Source organism: Carettochelys insculpta, chromosome 7, assembly GCF_033958435.1.
Source record: "Carettochelys insculpta isolate YL-2023 chromosome 7, ASM3395843v1, whole genome shotgun sequence".
NCBI classification, from domain to species: Eukaryota; Metazoa; Chordata; order Testudines; family Carettochelyidae; genus Carettochelys; species Carettochelys insculpta.
In genome coordinates, this window is record NC_134143.1 from 14,397,603 (window position 1) to 14,418,138 (window position 20,536).

The 20,536-nt window shown below is 39.3% G+C and overlaps 1 protein-coding gene across 5 annotated transcripts in view; it reads right to left on the reverse strand.

Moving 5' to 3' along the window:
* DLG5 (discs large MAGUK scaffold protein 5) overlaps positions 1 to 20,536 on the reverse strand; it is a 149,234-nt gene that overhangs the window by 52,523 nt on the left and 76,175 nt on the right. For all 5 annotated transcript variants that reach the window (XM_075000039.1, XM_075000042.1, XM_075000038.1 and 2 more), the window contains 4 exons: positions 17,622 to 17,787; positions 11,114 to 11,257; positions 8,274 to 8,457; positions 2,128 to 2,387 (listed from right to left, as the gene is read on the reverse strand). In XM_075000039.1, the coding sequence (XP_074856140.1) occupies positions 2,128 to 2,387; positions 8,274 to 8,457; positions 11,114 to 11,257; positions 17,622 to 17,787 (754 nt within the window). The remainder of the gene's footprint in view (positions 1 to 2,127; positions 2,388 to 8,273; positions 8,458 to 11,113; positions 11,258 to 17,621; positions 17,788 to 20,536) is intronic.

The window sequence follows — 20,536 nt, forward strand, 5'->3', positions numbered from 1 at the left end:
TTTTAAGCTGCAAATTAGCAGCTATGTAGAGCTCCACTTTCCTTCCTCAAAATATTTACATGGTTAAATCCATCATAGTATTCTTTTCATGAATTATCGCCTCCATATTACAGATGGAGGAAACAAAGGTGAAAGCTTGTGTGATTTTTTTCAGGGTGAAAGAAGGAATCTGGGTCACAACCAGAACTAGGGTTCTGTACTCAGACTTCCAAGCCATGCTGTCTTACGCAAACACACACGATTTAGTCTTTGCTTAAACATGGTTTTAAACCAGAGCACAGTTAAAACGTGCTGAAGTTTGCTAGTTTTGTAGTTAGTCAAACTGCAGTTTTTGTACATCTGATATTCTGGGAAAAAAACGTGAAAAGAGCAATATTTCATGCTTAAAGACAATATACAGATCATGCACAGGAATTATGTTCAAGCTGTTTCTAATGCTATATTCCCAATTCAGTTAAATATATTTTGATTGAATGGTTATAAAGAGGAAAAAAGCCACAAATAACTACCAGGACAAAATCTCCATCATGAACTCACCAAAAAAGAAAAGCGCTATGCAGAAAACAAAAACAAAAGACCAACTAACCTGAACCCCCCACTTCCCCCACCTCCGAAAAAAACTGAAATAAGTTCCCCTAGCCAATTAACTTGGTTTTGCATATGTTTTTGAGGAGCAGGACTGCAGTTCCTCAAATATCCCAGACATGAAGCGTTCTGGGAACACTATAATACCACACAGCACAACAGATTTTACTAACAGCCGTCATTTCTTCATAAGGACTCATTTATAGTTACTACACAGTATGAGCCTTGAGCAGAGTAGTCCACACACCACAGTAAGAGCCAGAATATTACATAAACCCCCAAACAAGTGGATTCTAGAACATATATAGAAATGAGTGCATAAAATGTAATTCCTCTAACAAGGAGCTCTCTAGGACAAGACCATAACATGTATTTGCCAGGCTTTTGTCAGTGCTACCAGAGTTCCAGACCTGTTAATTAGGCTTTAGTTTTCGCACTCTTCTCAGACTCAAAGCTGTGTGTAAAATGTTCCTTTAAACCAGGTGAAATTTCCCATGCACCACAGACATGGGGCATTGCAAATGTATCCATGCTGCAGCCTTCATCCCTGCTAACACAGAGAGGTCTGCATTCACAGGATGTTGATTTTGGACTTTTGAATCTGACCCTTATGGGGAACGTGTTTTTCCCTAACTTATGGCATGAAAACCCATGGCACCCCAACTCACCCACTCACATCTTTTTCAAGCCTTCTCTACAGCACCACATTTCTTTGAAGCAATGAGGTAAGCTGCTCAAGCATAAGCATAAGCCTGACACAGGATAAAAATCAGATGACATGGTATTAAAAATGCCTGGGCCCACTCTGCTGGCATTTACACAGATGATAGCCTGGCCAACAAATACATCCAAAAGTTTCCTATTGAGAACATACTCACAGGATGCTGCTCAGCAGGCTCCAACCAACAATGCAGCCAGGCTGCAGAACCACTGGACACCAGCAGGCACTTGGATATGCCACTACTGCACCATGAAAGTTCTCCCCAGCCATGGGGCCTTCTTCAATAGGAACAACCCTATTGCCAGAACAGAAATTCTACCTGGAAGCCTATGTTTATGCGACCATGGATTCATCATCTACTGAGGTGAGTTCCTGAAACTGGGCAAACCACCCCCCTTACCCCCACCAAACCTTTCAAATTTGACAGGACCTAATGTACCCTTCAACGCACATTTTGTCCCCCTTAACGTATAGGAGGGTCAAGCATTGCTCACCGTGAAAATTAAATAACCATAATCCAAAAATTCTCTTACATGAACTACGGCACAGTTTGTACAAGATTTCACATGGATAAGAACACACTCCTGAAAAAGGTAGGGCATTAACAATCCTTTTTCCTTACTGCTTTTCTGTCTCTGAAGCTGTGCAAGGTGATGTATGGGTCTTCTAAAAAACACGCACTAAGGACCCTTTCACTGTAGATAAACCAATATTTTTCTAAACCTTTGTGTATGACACCACCTTCTTAAAAATGCCTCTCAGCATTGGAACTGTTATCTCCCACACAACATACATACAAAGCTACTCAAAGCTGCCTCTACCTTCTAAAAGAGGAGGAATACTGCTGCTGGACATGTATGGCTGTGTCCCTCTGTTTCATTAACATGTCAATCTGCTTCTGAAGACGTCTGTTCTCTTCCTCAGCCTGTTCAAGACGGCTAAGGTCTGTATTGTGGTTTGCTATCTTCTCATTGTACCGTTTCCTTAGTGCATCATAATCCTTTTTCACACCCTCGAGCTTGTCCATTGCTGTATCATAGAGTTTATTTAGTATCTCTGAGGACCCATTCTGTTTCAGAACCTAAACAAGAAACAAAAGGATAATTTCAATAAGAGGCACACAGAAGAGTCTTTTCTCTCGTTTTTAAATATGGATACCTTAGCAGCCCTGTTAATATATGAAAACTACTATTTTTTGCTTAAAGCTACTGTTCTCCTGAAACTCAGTGTCCATGGTGGGGAAAAAGATGTTGCAACAGAACATTTTGAGAAGAAAATGTCTACATATAAGATTACCTTCAGGTTGGTAATACTAATATTCAGTAAGGTTAGGTGAAGCACGTGACTGTATCAAAATATTTTTTTTCCAATAGGACTATTGCTACAGACAAACAATTAAAAAAATACTAAAAAGGTACCAATGGTTAATCTTAACACGTGGGTCTTAACAAAAAATAGCTAAAAAGATAAAGCTTAATTCACTATTAGTGGATGAACATAAATTGATAACACGTAAAAAAGTTATTAACTGCCAAATTATAAGACACTGTGGAGCCTGTGTAACAGTTATGAATACTTAATTTTATGCTCATGACTCCTAGTCAAACTAGTTAACTTTTATGTTGAATAGTAATAGAGGCACTTTTAAGTGACGAAAGGCTAGTCTAGGTAAGAATTACATGCAGTCATACCTTTTAACATTCATTAATTATTCTTTCATCTAAAAAACTCTAGTACAGATCTGACTTCAGAAAGTTATCCATAGCTAAATTATTCCGCTCATAATACTACTCTAAGTGTTATGTTTACAAATGTCAAATCTGTCCTAAAGTTGGGTACTAGAGAAGTTTAAAAAGAATATTTAAAAAAAATAAAAATCCCCCTTGCCCCCTCTAATTCTCACCATTAAAAAAAACATTTTATGGTCTTACAATGCCCCCCCATCACATTATGGAGCCTGAGCACCTCCATAAAATCAAAATGCCAAGTGGGTGTGTTGGAGCCCTGGGAACCCCTATCTTTTTGGGGAGAGAAAGCTGGCAAGACTGATTTGGAAGGATTGTGTTTTATCTTGTTTTTAAAGTGATTTAGGATAAGCAATAGAGATAGTGTTGCTATCACCATCCCTGAAATATCTGTCACCTACACACTACAGCTCTGTGCTAGTCCACAAGAATTTGCAAGTGGAAAGAACTGGAAAATAAAAACTTAAGAGCAACTGGTGAAGTCAAACAGCACTGACATCAAAAACAAAAACTTGATTTGGAATATTATCATTTTCAGTACTTTAAGGAAAGGGTGGTGACAGTTTTACTGCCAGGATCAGTGTAGAGAAAAACCTTGTTGACCACTTCCGTCCCATCACAGGGACTGCCATTCATTCCTATGCTTCAGGTAAGCAGAATTCTGTACTTCACTGAACTGAGGCCTTAGGTAAGTAGTTCTCAACCTATTTTATCATTGTGTGCTGCATCCAATATATCCTGTATGGTTCTGAGCATGTCACATGGGCTACAGCTTACATGCTGACTGGGCTGCACATTGAGAACCACTGCCACAGGCTGTGATTCAGAGAACCACTCCAGAGCACTCTTTAATCCACTCCTATTTAGGGGAGTCCACTTTGTAAGTAGTCAGTGCCAGTACATGCTTAATCACTGTTACTGGGTAAGGATGTTTTCCTGAATTAGGACCTTGGCCATTACTGAACTGTCTGGGCAGACAAAGGTTACTGAGAAAAAAAACCAACAGAACAAGTGATACCAAAACCAAGATTAAGGGCTGAATATTTGAAACTCCCAGACAGAAGCAAATATTTTCTCACAGCCTAAAATGTATGGAGCCCTTCCTATCAACTATATTTTAAACAACTATCAGATAAAAGTAAACTGAAAGAGAAAACATGAAGCCAAAGATATCAGCAATTTGACTAAATTTAACATGAGGGCTTTAAAGTGCAAATGAAAGGAAGAGAGAAAATGCCACAAACACCACAGTAATAAGGAAGATCTCCCATCCAATGTCCCCACATGAGAAAGAGAAAATAGTCCCAGCTGGACCCAAGGGTGCAGTCATAGCAACGGAAAAATTCATACACGAGCAGTAGAAATTTAAAGGCCAGTCAGCTGCTGCCAAGGAAATCAATGGCAATTTCACACCACAGGAGTAATTTGATCAGTGTTTTGTTTCTCTCAAGCAGTTGGGCGGCTGTGTTTTCCTGCAGTCCACGGATGGCGTGACATACAAGAGAGACTGTCCAAAACAGAATTACATTAATCCAGATGCAAAGTGACAAAGACTGAGACAAGACTGCTGGAATTCCTTCAGGACAACATGATTCACACTGACACACTACAAAAAGAAGCCATGCACGTGTCCGAGTGTAACCAAAATGTATTTGGAATGGATGAGGACGTTTGCTAAAACCATGAAGCTGTTTTACATCACCATTTTACAGCAGGAGGCTCAAAGACACAGAAAGTTTAAGTGATTTGACTCAAGTCACATAGTAAGTCTGTAGTACAGAAGAGCAAGGAATATAAACTGAAACTGCTGCAGTCCTAGTAATGTACACAGATGTATAGGAGAACCCCTTCAAGTTAACCTAATAGAGAAAACAAGCCAGACAAAATACAAACGAATGGAAACAACCTTCCTTTCCCTGCAAAAAATCCTCTTCCAAAACACAGAAAAAACCCTCCATCTGTGCAGTTTATTTTGACCTTTACCTTTCAAGCCTGGCAAGCAATGATTTTTCTTTGTATAGACTGCTTCCGAAGATTAATCATTTGACTTAAAAGTTTGTTTTCTGAATTTGCCATTCTACATGTTACTGTAACTATTCTAACTAAATGATCGCTTTTCCGTAAGTGAGTCGTGGATTAAATGCCACTTCCAAGATTTTTTTTCTACCAGCCTTTTTGCCTATTTTTCTTCATAGCGTGTGAACTTAAAGACTGCAACACCTTGGTGTTGAGACCGCTTAATTGTTCAAAATGTCCATTCATTCATTCCTGCAAATCTTTTTAAGTTTGAAGTTGAAAAGCATTAATCAACTTGTAACATTGTGCAAAGTGAATCGTGTCTGTGAACCTAAATAACCAAATTTTGTTCAACCATTCTCCTAACCTTTAAAGGTGTCACTGGGAGAAAGAAAAACTGCCACTCATTTTTGGGATACTTTCCAAATATAAACAGTCCAGACTTGTGTGCCCACAGCTACTCCTGTCCCAAGAAATACTTAAAAGATCTAGGGGGAAAAGCCATTCTCTCTCATTACTCTAAGCCGCAAAATTATATTTAGCATTACTAAAAATTATAATTATCCTGGGTGTTTTCTTCATATTATGGGAACACCAACCCTGAGAAATTTTATTTCAAGAAAGCTCTCAATTTTGTTAGGAATGTGATGCAATGTTTAACAATGGGAAATAGTTAGCCATTAAACATGTGCCCAGAATTACAAAGACAGTGAAGATAGGTTTTGCTTTACTGTTATTCTGGCATAAAGCAGTGCTAGAACTTATGCTGTTTTCATTTTAAACTCCTAAATTAAGGGGCATTTAATTCAGTTAAGTCTCTTGAAATTTTGTCTAAGGGTAGGAATGAGATTATGTAAACATATTTATAAACTCCTCTCCCTCAAAAAACAGACCAAACCAACACCTTTGCCCAAAGTGTTCATGTAGCCAAAGGTAATCATCTCTCTCTTCTTTTCAGGGAGGGCTGCAGTCAGTATTTTCACTGACTTCAAAGGGCTTTCAAAGAAACAATGCTGAGTGCTCAGCACTTCTGAGAATTTGGCCACTTATTCTGGCGCTTTTGTATTAGTTCAAAAGTCTAAGATTTGTGCCCACTTTTAAAGATCTTGACATAAATGTTTTTAAATAACCATATCCTTTCAACATATAAATGGGTGTTAAACTAAAATATTTAGGTCTATTAATGACAAACTTCCTCCTTATTCAACAATGTACGTAATCCCAACTCCTTTTTCTAATTAACTGATGCTTAAAAAATTTAATTTTACTACAAGTAATTAACAGCCAGCAATTCTTTACCATGAGCCTAAGGGACAGCTCCCTTTTATTTCACGGGCAAACAAGGAGGGAAGCACAAAGAGCAATTATAAACAAGGTAAGTCCACGACCCACTAGTGAACAGACTTTACATTGGATAAAAGGCTACATTAGGAAAGGTAGTTGTGAGTGGCAACCAATCTGTAACAGCAACACTGGACTGGCAGGTGCAGACAGACACAGGTGTGATGTAATATTCCATATTGTTTATGAAAATATGCTTATAAGAATGTGATAACTCAAAAATGCATGATACAAGATGTCTCGTGTAACAAATACCTGAAAAGGTTGTAATTTACCAAATATGATTTTTCCATTCATATGTATATAATTTTTGTACCTTAATTTAAGAATACTGACCTGGGTATCTTTTTGCATAATGTTTTCTCCTTCCTGTCCCCAGTCTCTCTCCATTACAACAGAGCGGGGAAATACCAGGGAGGGATAGGAGTTACAGAAGTTAAACATCAACACAGACAAGAACAAATGGATGTAAACAAGCCATAAAACACTTTAGGCTTGAAATTAAACAAAGGTTTCTGAGTGTCAGAGTAATGAAGTTTTGGAACAGCTTTCCAAAGGGAGCAAAAAGCCCAAATGCCTTCAAGAATGAACTGGGTAAGTTTCTGGAGACGAGAGACAGTAGCTTAGTGATTTGATCACTGGCCTTGTAAACTCAGGGTTGTGAGGCTGAGCCTTAGAGAGGTCATTTTAGGGACCAGGGGCAAACATTTAAAAAAAAAAAAAAACCTATCAGGGAGGGTGCTTGGTCCAGCCAAGAGGGCTGAGGACTGGACTCAATGACCGCTTGAGGTCCCTTCCAGCTCTAGGAGATAGGCATTTTTACCATATACATACACCTATAATGACATGAAGCCAACCTGCAACTGCTAGCAGCAAATATCTCCAATGGCTGGGAATGGGACTCTCAAAGGCGATGTCTCCAAGTCACTACAGAACTTTTTCCCAGGTGTCTGGATGGTGGGTTTTGTCCATGTGCTCAGGGCCTGATTGCCAAATGTGGGGGTTCAGACTGGCAAAGATCCCGAGTGGTTTTTATTGCCTCTCTCTGTAGCAAAGTGCACAGGTCACTTACAGGTTTAAAACAGGCGTCAATGGTGGATTCTTTGTAACTTACTGTAAATCATGCTTTGAGAACTTTGGTAACTCAGACAGAAGTTAGGGGTCTGTTACAGAAGAGGTGGGTGAAGTTCGGCAGCCTGCAATGTGCAGAAGGTCAAACTAGATAATCATGGTGGTCCCGTCTGACCATACAATCTGAGTGTATTAGTCTTTGTTCTGCTCCTCTCTCTCAAGAATATGTTGTTCATACCCCAAATCTAATCTTCTAAAACCTCACTCCACACCCGTCATCCCCTTTGCACACCCCCATGCCAAAATTCTCCTCACATATACACAAAACTCTCAGTCAATCCCAGCTGACACTGCTCAGGTAGGGAGAAGCAGTTTCCTTTTTTGGGTTTTTTGGAAGTGGTAAGTAGTGCAACTCCTTCTCCTACTGTTCTGTAAGACATTTCATATTGCAGATCCAACTTTGCAGGACTAGCAGGTTTTAAAAGTAAAACAGATGTTTCTCATTAAAAAGACACAAGAGATCTGGAGTCCTTGAAACACAAGAAATAGGTAACCAAACACATCAGCAGTTCTGGGGAGTTAATTTTCAGAGAACAATGATAATTAAATATATGCACTACCACTGTGTTTGAAATAGCAGTTGTGTGTCTTTGCACTGTTAGATTTATTCTGCCTAGGAAAAGTGACTCCAGCTAGTATAAAGAAAGGTAACTAGTAAGCCAGCTTTGTGATGCTTTATATTCCATGAAAGCATTAGATTGCTCCTAGTATTCATGCCAAGAGATGCAGGCTACCTGCTGTTGCTGGCTGCGTAGGTCTGTTATCTCTTTCTGGTCCTCATCATGAAGCCTCTTCATCTCCTCACATGACTGTTGGAGATGGTTATGTTCTCGCACCAACTGTGTATTCTTCCTCTTCAAGGTATCCATGTCCTCCTTCAGCTGCGACTGGTCACTCAGCAGTCGACTATGTAATGTACTGGAATGTCACAAAGAAAGAGCATTTAGAAGGAAACTCTCCAACAACCCCTCTTCACACTAATGCACTAATCTACATCCAACCAAGGGGAGATTGTAAATCTGAGAAGGCAGATGAAATTAACATTTCCTTGAATCTGAATGTTCCAAATGTCATGTGCCTGTAAATCCTACTGAAGACAGGCAAGCACAAGCAGTGACCTTCTGGAGTTAAGTGATTTGTCATCCCTGTGTCACAATAAAACAGATTTATTCAGAACAACCACCCTAGTAGACTATTTTACCAAGGATATTACTAAACTGACCCAGAATTGATATCCCTGGGCATAAGGGCTCTACCAGACAAAATAAATTAGCCTGCATATTCACCACATTTGAACAACAGAACACCATTCAGTATAATAGAATAAGGCATCAATGGAGTAGGAAAAGACTTCTGCTGGTATATTTTTGTTTTAAAAAAATACGTTTGGGATGTTTTTAAATGTAACACTAACAACTGCTATCTCATACTATTTATAATAGCTGACAAGTATATATTTTCATTTTAAACCACAACAAAGTTACATTATTGAGGATATAATTCAAACTAATCCAGTGTAGCAGCCCAACTTTAGAGCAGATTCTGGTTGGAACAGACCAAGAGATATTATTAAATGGTATTAAGCTGCAGCTTAAGGGAAAAGATGTGGATGTGCTAGGTTTTAGTGTTTTGGCTTCAAAATTAGACATCCTGGATTAGGCATTCAAAAAAACCACTAGTTACTTGAGAATACTGGCCAACTTGGATAAAAGTTCTGTTGAAACCAGAACAATGTGAAATTTTCAAGGTTCTGGTTAAAAATCCAAAATTTGCTAAACTTAGTTTAGGATGAGGCTTATCAGTTAACCTTTAACATCCCTATTCCAGTTTTAACATCTTCAAAGGAAGGAGAACTGCAAAGACACTGAAGGGAGCCGGAGTAACTGAAAAGATCAGATTGTAGGAAACATTTCCAAGGATGTATTTTTAATTTGTGCTTCTCTGGGAGGTGGAATTAAGGGCATACAGGAGGAGGAGAAGCCCCACAGAGGGTATAACTGGTCTCTTTGTAATGGCAGGTAAGGAATTTCAGAGAAAAGGCGGCTTAACTCAAAGACAATAAAAACACAGTTGTTTTCTTCCAGCTACGTAGTCTCCAAATACTCAGAGTCCTACAATACCTAACACAAGCACAAATGTTTGCAGTTGCTTTGCACTTGGCAGTTTTTGGCAGTTTGCAGAAGCCAATATTGCTGTTTACCAGAGTGCAGTTCCCATATAATCACTTAGCAGCCTCTTGCCCCAACAATTAAAACTAAAAACGGTTAAAATCCCTTTGCTGTGCAATGAAATACTGATAAAAACAAAAGTTACAAAACTTTACAATCTCAGATTATAGAGCTGTGTTTGCAAATAGGGGATATAAAATACCACTGCCACTTCAAGAACTGCAAACACTTTACCTTAGTAGCATTTCAAATGCACAACTGGCTGAAAATAAGATGTCTACCTCTGTCTAGAATTTATTAGCAAGCAGAACCTTGGAAAGAGCACTAATGATTGAGTTTTGTAGGCCCATGAGCTTGTGGAATGGACACCAAACAGGAAACAAACCATCTCTGAAGATCCTCGTACACACTATCTAAGGAGTTGTCTGTTGTTCCTCCATTTTCTTCTCTAAAATCAGATTCAAGTTGACAGCTGGGATCCACAAATCTCAACAGCAAGTAGCAATGCAGCAGCCTTAGTTTACACCTGTTGACTTTCTTACTGGCATTTTTCAAGATGTTGCCTGTTGATGGTATAAGTGCTACAGCACTAAATCAGCAGTCATTCCTACATCATGACAAACATTTCAATTCTGCATGATGCACTAATACAGAACATTAGGCAAAGCTACTGCAAACATTTTATTTGCCTCTTTCCTCAGTGCTAACTAAATATTAGACTAGTCCAAAGTCATGTATGAGTCATGTTCATTCTTGCAACACCACCTGGTTTCAAGTCTAATTTCCTGATTCTCAGAGCCAGAAGCAGATGCTGGCAACTTCAAGCAGATGCATCCACAACTTCACCCTATTTTTGCAAATGCTCCCTGGTGGTCTAACTCCCTTCTAGACACTTTAAAACTCCCACTGACTTAAACGAGAAGCAAAGCCAGGACAATGCACAACTCATTTAAAAATTACACCTCTTATTTCTAGACTTATCAGATCATCAAACAGCATATCTTAACAACACTTCAGGGACTAGTCTGCCTCACTCCACTCTAAGCCACAACTTCCTTCATGGTTTTGGAAGCTGCTACAAAAAGATCCCTGATGATCAAAACCAATGCTTTTTCCTTTCTGACATCACGGAACTCCACCTTCCACAGTAGGTGAAATAAAAATCTTTGCAGAAGTTTGCAAAGTTGTGATTAAAACAGTAAGAAAAGCAAGATGGTGGCAAGAATGATTCATTTTAAATTGCCATATTTTAGAAGAAACATTACCTCATGATATATCAGATGGAAACTTTTTTGGCAAGGCAACAGTAACACTTACAGTACTCATCAACTTGTACAAGCTCTACTCCTGAACCAGTGAATAGAAAAAGTTTTTACCTCCCCCGGCCTCTTTTGAGTGTTACTTACTGATAAAAATCTGCCTCTTTAGCTGCTTCTTCGCATCTTTTTAGTGTCTTGGTATGTTGATTCTGTAGTGACTGTAGGTCTGACATGGCTTTCATACACTGGATCTTCAACCTTTCATAATCATGGCTTGGTTTTGGACTAGGCCTACCATAGAAAGGAAAAATAAAACCGGGCTTCTCTTATTAAATCAGTGGAGATATTGCAACAGACTGTCCAGATACACTTAACAAGTAATCACTGAAAATCCTGTGACATTGCTTTAGGAAATTACACTATTTAGAATCTATAACAGTGACAATTCAATCGTTCAAGAACTAACCCTGCACCAATACACTGTAACTAAAAAAATGCAATTGCCTGTGTTGAGATTTTCAGATGATGCTATCACAAGTCCCTGAGAACATGCATGAAGATTTTAAAAACGACAATTGTAAATTGTTTGAGTGCTTCTCGCAGCTGTCACTTCTAAAACCCTATCCCATCAACCCCTAGTCTGGAAATAAACAAGGATAGCAAGCTACCCTGAGGGGCACCAACACAAGGATTTGGTGCAAGAGGGTGCATAGTATAAGTTGGACTGGTTCCCCTGTTAGTTAAAACATCCTCTAACAGCACCATGTAAACCAAATATCTCAAATACTGAGGAAACATGAGGAAAGAGGCAGCCTCAAGAAGGTAAAGTCTGAAATTGTGTATTTCTTTCCAAAGTTACAATGTTACCATTGTTAAAATTTTTCCCAGAAAGCAAGTGGAAGTCAGCATGGATCACAGTGCACAGGTTTATGCAGCTTGCTGTGGAACATCTCACTTAAAAAGTCAACTATCACATTTGGCACAACCTATATTCTTGGCAGGGTTTATGGTCCTTTGAAAAATCACAGGAAGAACAGTATCTTTGAAGAAAAGCAGCTCTTAAGGATTTATAATGCCATCATGACCATAATATTTAAACATATCTCTGTCTTGAATTTATTATCCTCAGAACAACCCTGTGAGATAGAAGTGCTTACCAAGGTTTTACAGGTGGAAAGTGGAAAACCAGAAATAAAAAGAGCTTGTCTATACTTACAGGACTACAGGGCTGTGGTAATGATGAGGGGAGAACCCCTTCCACTGACTCTGTAGCGATATCTACATAAGGATTCTGGTCAGTATAACTGCATTTCACACCCCATGCCAAGAAATTATAGGAATGTAAGTTTGTAGTATGGTCCAGGGACAAGTGACTTGCCCACAGTATCATAGGCTCTATGGCAGAACACGGATCTGAACGTGACTCTACAGCATCTAATGCTACAGGAACAACAAGAAATCCTGTGGCACCTTATAGGCTAACAGATTTATTGGCGCATAAGCGTTTGTGGACAAAGACCTGCTTCATCAGATGCAGTCTATATGCATCTGACAAAGTGGTTCTTTGCCCACAAAAATTTATGTGCCAATAAATCTGTTAGCCTATAAGGTGCCACAAGATTTCTTGTTGTTCCTGTAGCATTAGATGCTGTAGAGTCACGTTCAGATCTGTGTTCTGCCACAGAGTCTATAAGGTGCCACAGGACTTCTCATCATTTTGCAGATACAGACTACCACAGCTTCCCCTCTGATCTAAATCAACATGACTGCAGAGGCCAGAATTTAAAATTATATCAGAATGACTGGATAAGAACAGAAAAAAAAACACCTACTACAATCTGTCTTGGCTAGCAGTTGGACTCATTTGTCATGAACTCTCACAGATCTCATCTCTACTGAATTCAGGGGTAATGGGAAGGGTTTGTTTGTTTTTGGGAAACCTGAAGTCATGTGAAACTCTGCTATTTTTAGTGTTGGTTACAAACCCCACTAGCAGAATTATTTTGTCCTGCTTGGCCTATTAAACTTTTGTAGAAACTCTAAATTCAACTCTTTGCTGTCTCTGGATAACCACAATATTTTTCCAAGACTCAGTTTTCTGGTTTCACAATCAAACTTTTGATAGTTAGTCACATGATCTGTCTCCTGGGTCCCCTACAAAAAAGAAAAAATCAAACAAGACTGCAGGCAGTGAGGAGAGCTGAGTGTAACTCACTGTTCTTTTCAATCTGTTTAGTCTCCCATCAAATTTGCCCAGTTCCCAGGTAAGAGCCCATTCCCCTATCCCCCCACATGCCATCAGAGCAAGCTCAGCCTGTAAAGCAATCAGGGTTCTTTATGCTTCATATATATAGGGCAGTAAGGATTCTGGAACTGAAATTTAGCTGACAGATTGACTGATGGGGGAGAATGGAAGTAGTCTCTGCACAGCTGCAATGGTGAGAATAGTAAAAATAAAATACTGATCATATAAGATTCATACACTTCCAAGGAGTATGAGTATTACTGTTAGAGCCTTATTATTTTAAATTTCTTTTGTAAACAATATAGCCATATTTTGATTGAAGAGCTCATAATAGTGAGCGATTGTGCCACAACATTTAACTCCCCAACATGAAACTGGTCTGACAAATCATAACAGCATTTAAAACAACTTAATATTACAAATGGACTCCCAAAAGAGAAGCCAGACTTTCAGGAACACTATCTTTACATGCTCTCCCCTCAGGAATGCTCAGCAGCAGAGTACTCTTTTATTAATAGTGCTCTATGAGTTATAATCATTATCAACTGTTTAGAATATTTCCCTTTCTAAATTTAATGCAAGTGACCAAAATTAGTCATTCTGCAATTATCCACCCCCTCAACAGAAGCATTAAGAACCCCAAGTGAGAGTAAAATGAGGCATTAGGCTGAAATTACTGAAAGCAGACACCATCTGTCCAGCCAAGTAATTAACATGTTGTTAATTGAAGCACAGTTTAAATATCAAGGAATACACTATGCTGAGTGCTGTTAACACATGCTCATATAAAGCTCATAATAAGAAATGCATATTTGGCAAAATGTTTCAGTGTGAGAGATTCAAACAAAAGGCAACTTTATAAACCTATCTAGCAGGCAAACTAATCCTTTATATTCTAAAATAAAGAAAGAATGGCCAAGTATGCCTTAAACTCAACTGATCTTCCTATTTAGAATCTCACCCCATACCCAGAGCTGGGCTACAGCCCAGAACTCCTAGTCCCCTGCTCTAGCCCCTATGCTATATTTCCATCCCTCTGGGGGCAGGGAGGAGAGAGAGAAGAAAAAGGGAGGGAAGGAAGGAAAGAAATGTCTTGGCTCCCAGCCTCCCTCCAATCTAACCATCAGAATCCCCTCTCTGAGTGGAGGATAAAAACCAAGAATCCTGGCTCTCAGCTGCCTGCTCTAACCCCTAGGCTAGACTCCTACCATCCCAGCTCTGGACTAGAACCCAGGAGTGCTGGCTCCCAGCCTCCCTCCACTCCAACCAATAGACCTCAATCTCCTTATGGTACTGGGATAGACATCTGGCTCCTCCTGGGGGCTGGGGGGACCAAGGAGCCCTGGCTCCCTGCTCTAAGCATTAGGATAGGCTCCCACTCACCCTCTGCCAGGGCTGGAATGGAACCCAAGAGTCCTGGCTCCCAGTCCTCCTACTCTAACCACTAAGCCAGCCTCCCACGCACCTCTCCACTGGGGGAAGAGAAAGAAACTGAAGAGTACTGGCACCTAGCCCCCTAACCACTAGGCTAGATTTCCCCCACAGGTCACAGCACACCAGTTGCAGAGCACTGTTCTAGATAGCTGGTCCAGATGTAAACAGAAGAATATTCTATACTGCCATCTTACAGGTTTGAGCCCCAAACTGAAGGCAATATGGAAATGTATATGAAACTGTAGATCAAAATATCCCAGCTCAAGCTGTTACATCAATATACATCCTTTTAAAACCACATAGAAGGCAGATAAGGGAATCAATTCTGTGCTTCTTTAATTTACATTAAGATGGTTAAAGCAGCATTTTCCTTCAGCACAAGCTTCAAAGCTATGTTAAGTTAATGAGGTTCTATTAAAAGCTTGCAATTGAACAGTCATAACATCTTGTTCAGAGTTATGAACTTCCATGCCCTAGTTGTTCGTAACTGAGGTTCTACTTCATAACAGCCGCAAACTCCCTTTAGATTCCTGTAGGACCCAGACGTATATCAGGACAGTAAGACTGGAATCTGCACTAGCTGGAAGGTCACATTAGCAAGGAAATACAGAATTAAGATGTTACCTGGTACCCTTTCATTCCTGACAGTACTTGCAGCAGCTTGGAAACGTTCCATTCACCGTCTCCTCCTATATGTAGCACACATTCAACTTCCTTGGACCTGGGACTTGACCAGTCCTGAACAAGGGAGTTTGCCAAATCAGGGGAGGTCAGGCCTCCAGGAACTTCCGGGAGGGATGAGACTGGGGGCCACCAACTGACTGGCAGAGCTCTGTTCTGGCTATCTGGCCTCCTGAGTTGAACCAGAGCAGACCCTCCCAGCCCCCGACAACCTCTGCTGCTAGGGTTTCTCTGGACCAGCAATATCCATGGGCCTGTCAGACCAAGCATATTGCCAGACCAAAAGTCACGTACCAGAGAGATTAATCTGTAATTGTAACAGACTACATACTCAGCATTGTCAGCTCTTAAATGCTGCTTCCTTTTTGGAGTTTGAAATTTAAGTGACCACTTCTACTACTAAGGGCATCAGAAGGAGTATCTTTAAGCCTGTGAAGTACTCTTTCAATGCACAAATTCTGGCTGCATCATCATGTACATACTGCACAATGTATGTATATGCACATGCAGTCACTGATGGTGTTACTTTAGCATGAACAATACTGCTTTTACGCAGCAGGTGTGTCAGACCAGCATATCCCAGGGCACTGGTTTTACACTTTTCTAGAGCGAAATGTGTCGATCAGCGCTAACGTTCAACTCATACTTGCTGGGATGGAAGGATGCAGCATTACTTTTGAAGCAACCACTCCAGAATACTCCTACAGAAGTGTTTTTATTCTTCCCTATAATGACATGCCAGTATCTCAGTGTCAACACTACCTGTCCAGATCCACAGATAGAAGGAAAAGCACAAAGCCTTAGGTATAAAAAAAGGCTAATAAAAAGCTTACCTTTAGAGCTGGGGAAAAAAATTTTGATAAAACATTAAGAATCTGACAAATTGTTTCCATCAAAAAAATGAAAAAGTTGTCTCAACGTCTGACACAAACCTTTCAATTTTTTCATGTGAAATTCAAAATTTTAAATAAAATGAAAAACTGGCAAAACCACAAAAACTAAACAAAATTTGTCTTTCAGAGTCAAACAAAATGATATATATATTTTTCTTTTTGGGTTTGGTCACTGAAGAGGGGTAGGGAGATAATGGATATTCAACCCTATGATCCTACAGAGACAGATCTACAGTAGTCTTCCATGGGGAAGGACTCCAAAATGGAGATTCAAAGCAATATGAAAAACATTAAAGTTTTTATTTTTATTTTTTTGAAATAATGAAAGACGCCAACTCCATTTTTTTATTTCTCAAATCCCTTCAATTATTTGAAAACTGGTACCTATCCCTTTTTAATACAGGCTGTTTAAACATTAGTCGGCCACAATATTTTTTGAAAGTTGTTCTAAGACTGCAAAATCTTATGAATATATTTTCCACTGCACACACTTCCTGCAGCTATAGCAGTGGATTGATTTTTTTGTTCCAAAAAGAACAAAGAAAGAAAAGCCCCAAAACAACCTTATAATAGCCTGACTTATATTACAAGAAATTATTGTTATAAAATAGTCAGACAGCCAAATCCTTAAGTCAAGCAAATGCCACCGGCTTCAAAAGAGTTTCGCCTAGAAAAGAACTACGTGAAAAACTTAATTTCAGGATTTGGCCAAATGATGCACAAAAAGTTATGGCAATCCTTTGATAGACTGCATGACAGAAATTCCAAGTGTTTCATGCTCCTTAAATCAATCTTACAGCACCCCTATGAGACACACAGAATGGCTGACTCAGGGATTGGTAATGGTGAATGCAGCTTTTCGACTACATTGGTTCAAATCCTGGCCACAGTCAGAATGACTGAAAGTTCCTAGTTAAGAGTCTTTGCTCCAGCTGGCAGAGCCCCCATCACTATAGACTTCAGCACTCACAGATGGGCCAACTGAGGTGTGTACTAAGACTAAAATTTGCCTGAGGTCTCCCAGGAAGCCTATGCTTTTGAAATGAACATCAGCACCAGTGGCTGTTGGACTAATTTACTCCAGGGTTCAGAAAATTTCATTATTCTATGCTGAGGAGTGGGTGGAAAACACCTGCATTCACTTAAACCCCTCCAACCGATTTTTTAATACAATTATTCTTCCGCCTCCAAGCCTTCCCCACTCACATCGCTTGGATACCCAACAGTCAGTTAATGCTTCCTGCCCAACACCTTGGGGATAGTGTAAACACATTTTACAATCAATCAACTTGCTAAACTGTTTTCGTTGCAAGAAAGAATCAATATAACTCGTGAAACTAAAATATGCACACCACCCCTTAAATATATGTATTCAAATTTATATTAAAACAGATAATTGTACCTGCAGTCATCAAAGGTCGATCCAGGAGATGAAAGCGCAAGGCGCTTGCGTAACTCATCCCGCTCACGTGTGACTTGACGGAGCTGAAATAAAACAGTCTCGAGTTTCTCATTTGTCTGCCTTGTGTCTAAGACAGGTGGAGGGGATGATGCTTTACCTGTCGTACCTAATAAAAACAAACATTTGGATTAGATTGTCAAACAACATCTCAGACTTAAGCAAATAATATATCTTCATCACCAATAGCCAAGTAACATGGATCAAAAAAAAAAAAAAAACACGACTGTGTTTCTTGGTAATTCTTTTTTAAAAGCTACCCAAACTGCTGTTCTGCATGCAGGCTCATGATGAGTGCCAATGAATTCACTAAGACTCTGACCAGGTAGAGGGAGTCTGACTGCACAGACTGGTTTGCTAGATGGAGGCCCTTAAAGACTTGTTAACAAAGACACCAATCAAAGTGCTAGAAGTAAAAGCCATTTTATAGAATGTAAGTAGCAGAAGACAGAGAGACCTTTACCTACACTGGAGATTTTCCTAATTGCAGACACTGGTTGCTAACTGGTGGTATAGCTGCACTTTTACAAATCCATGCTACAGGCATAACCATTATTGACAATGATGGCGCTTATTGCATGGCCGAAACTGGGGAAAAAAAATCCATCAGTGCACATTATACCTATGCTCATCTTCACAGGGAACAGCAATTATGCAGCTGCTACAGGATTCCACACACACACTTTATTATATACATCCACTGTTTTGCAAAATATTACAATTCGCTCTCCTTTTAAAGTAACTTGACCTTTCATTAACTATTTGGCGGCATTGATGACGTAGGATAAAACCAAAATAAAACACAAAAACCCAGAGAAAGATTTCAAACAGCTTCTCAAAAATCAGCTGCCAGGATAGAATCCACACCCAAACAAACATCATGGACCAGATGGTACAAATCCATGAAGATATTAAACATTATTTAACAGCACTGACATTTATAAGGAAACTGGAAAGTAATAATCAATGGCAAAACAATTCAATGTCCAATGAGACATCAGAACACATCATATGCAGAGTTTCTTGTACATTTTAAATGCTACTTTCTAAAATGAACTAGCCAATATTTATAAAGCTGAATTACATGCCCATCTCCTGAATGGAATGTCACACATTAGGATTAATGGCTGAAAGTGTTTTGTTTTAATTTCATTGGTGACTGATGGTGCGTATTCCTTCTGACAGCTATAAATATTCAAGGATCAGGTCACTGAAAGAAGAGATTAACTTCCAGCCAAGACTTGTTAATTTGAAGTATTTTATTTCAAAACTTCCTGGCATTAAATTCATTTGTAATTTTAGCTCTGTGAGCCTGCTGCCAGATTCCAATCTTAGATGTACTATAGTGCATTCTGGATGCAGGGCAGAGATCAGAAGTTATGATCTAAATCTATGTTGAGATTTTGTAAATCTGCAATTTTCTAATGCAATTTTACAGAAGACAAAAACAATGACAAATTGCCTAAGGTATAATTTTTTAATAATCACGTACAGGTGAAGCCACGATACACTTTTATTATAACATCTGCTTTCATCTGAGGCTCTCAAAGCACACTACAAAGATAGGCAGTAACCATCCCCATTTCAATGATGGGTAATCCGAGTTACAAGGAGCTAATCAAAAATTTCCTAAGTGCTACTGTTTTGGTGTGCATGACTTGAGTCATAGTACTTCCTGTTTGCATGAGCACTAACATCTCACAACTTCAAATGAATCAGCGGACTCAGCACTTCTAAAATTACACCCCAGATCTCTCAGATAAGGCACACAAACATTCAAGTAACCAAAATGAAAAGCAATTTTAAAAAATCTGCCTAGGAAACATACCCAAAGCAGCCTAACAAAAAATATTTGGGAGTAGAATCTACGAATACTTGGACAAAGATTAGTCCCCTTTTTGTATTCAGTAAGATAGCTTGTGCCTATCACAAGTTAAATTATTTTATTGAAAAAAAAAGTGTCCAGAGAAATTCAATACAAGGTACAGTTTTGCAAGAACAGTGATGGTAATGGAGCTGCATTTTGCTGGACCAGAACTTACCGCCTGCCTTCCTTCTCTTGTGTTTTTAGGCTAGAGATTTAGAATCACACTCCCAACTCCTGTTTTCACTCTATTGAAAATTTAGAATAGACACTGAAGATACAGCAGTGTAAAAATTCAGTTTGAAAGTATCTCTGATGTTCCATAGCTTTACTTTACTCACCAAAGTTGCCCATGGTTTACCTGCAGTATAGAGGCTTCAATTATTCACACTCTGGCAAATGGATAGAAATTTATGTATGTCATTTCACCCTTTACTCCTATATAGGTGGGACTTCAGCTCTTAGCCCACTGTACTGAGAATCTGGCCCTTTTGTATACAACCACCACTCAGATACATGATGTGGAGTGGCAACACCAGTAATCTGTAAGCAGAAGCTACATGACTTATTCCAACTTGGTTTTAAAAATATTGCTAATATCATGGAACTAAATTCATTAGACAACTCTCAAAGGCAGACTTTTTTTTTTTTTTTGGCGCTTGAGCAAGAGACAGGAAAGAAAATCCACAGCTCTTTCTTGTTCGTAATTGCATGGACATATGCTGACAAGCAGCACTGTTTAATGCTTAAGTACAGACCTAGAAGCAAACAAACCTATATTTTAATTCCATTTTAATCTGACATGCTGCGTAGCATTTAGGAAAGTCAAACTTTCTGCAGAGGCATACATATCTGGCTCCACTTGTACTGGATTATTAAAAGGGTAATGGAAGCTGCAACGATGATAACATAACGATCACTGTGATGTCCCTTGAACTAGCTGCTGACACATGCTTACTCTAGAGGAAAATTAACAGAAAACCTTCATGCTTGA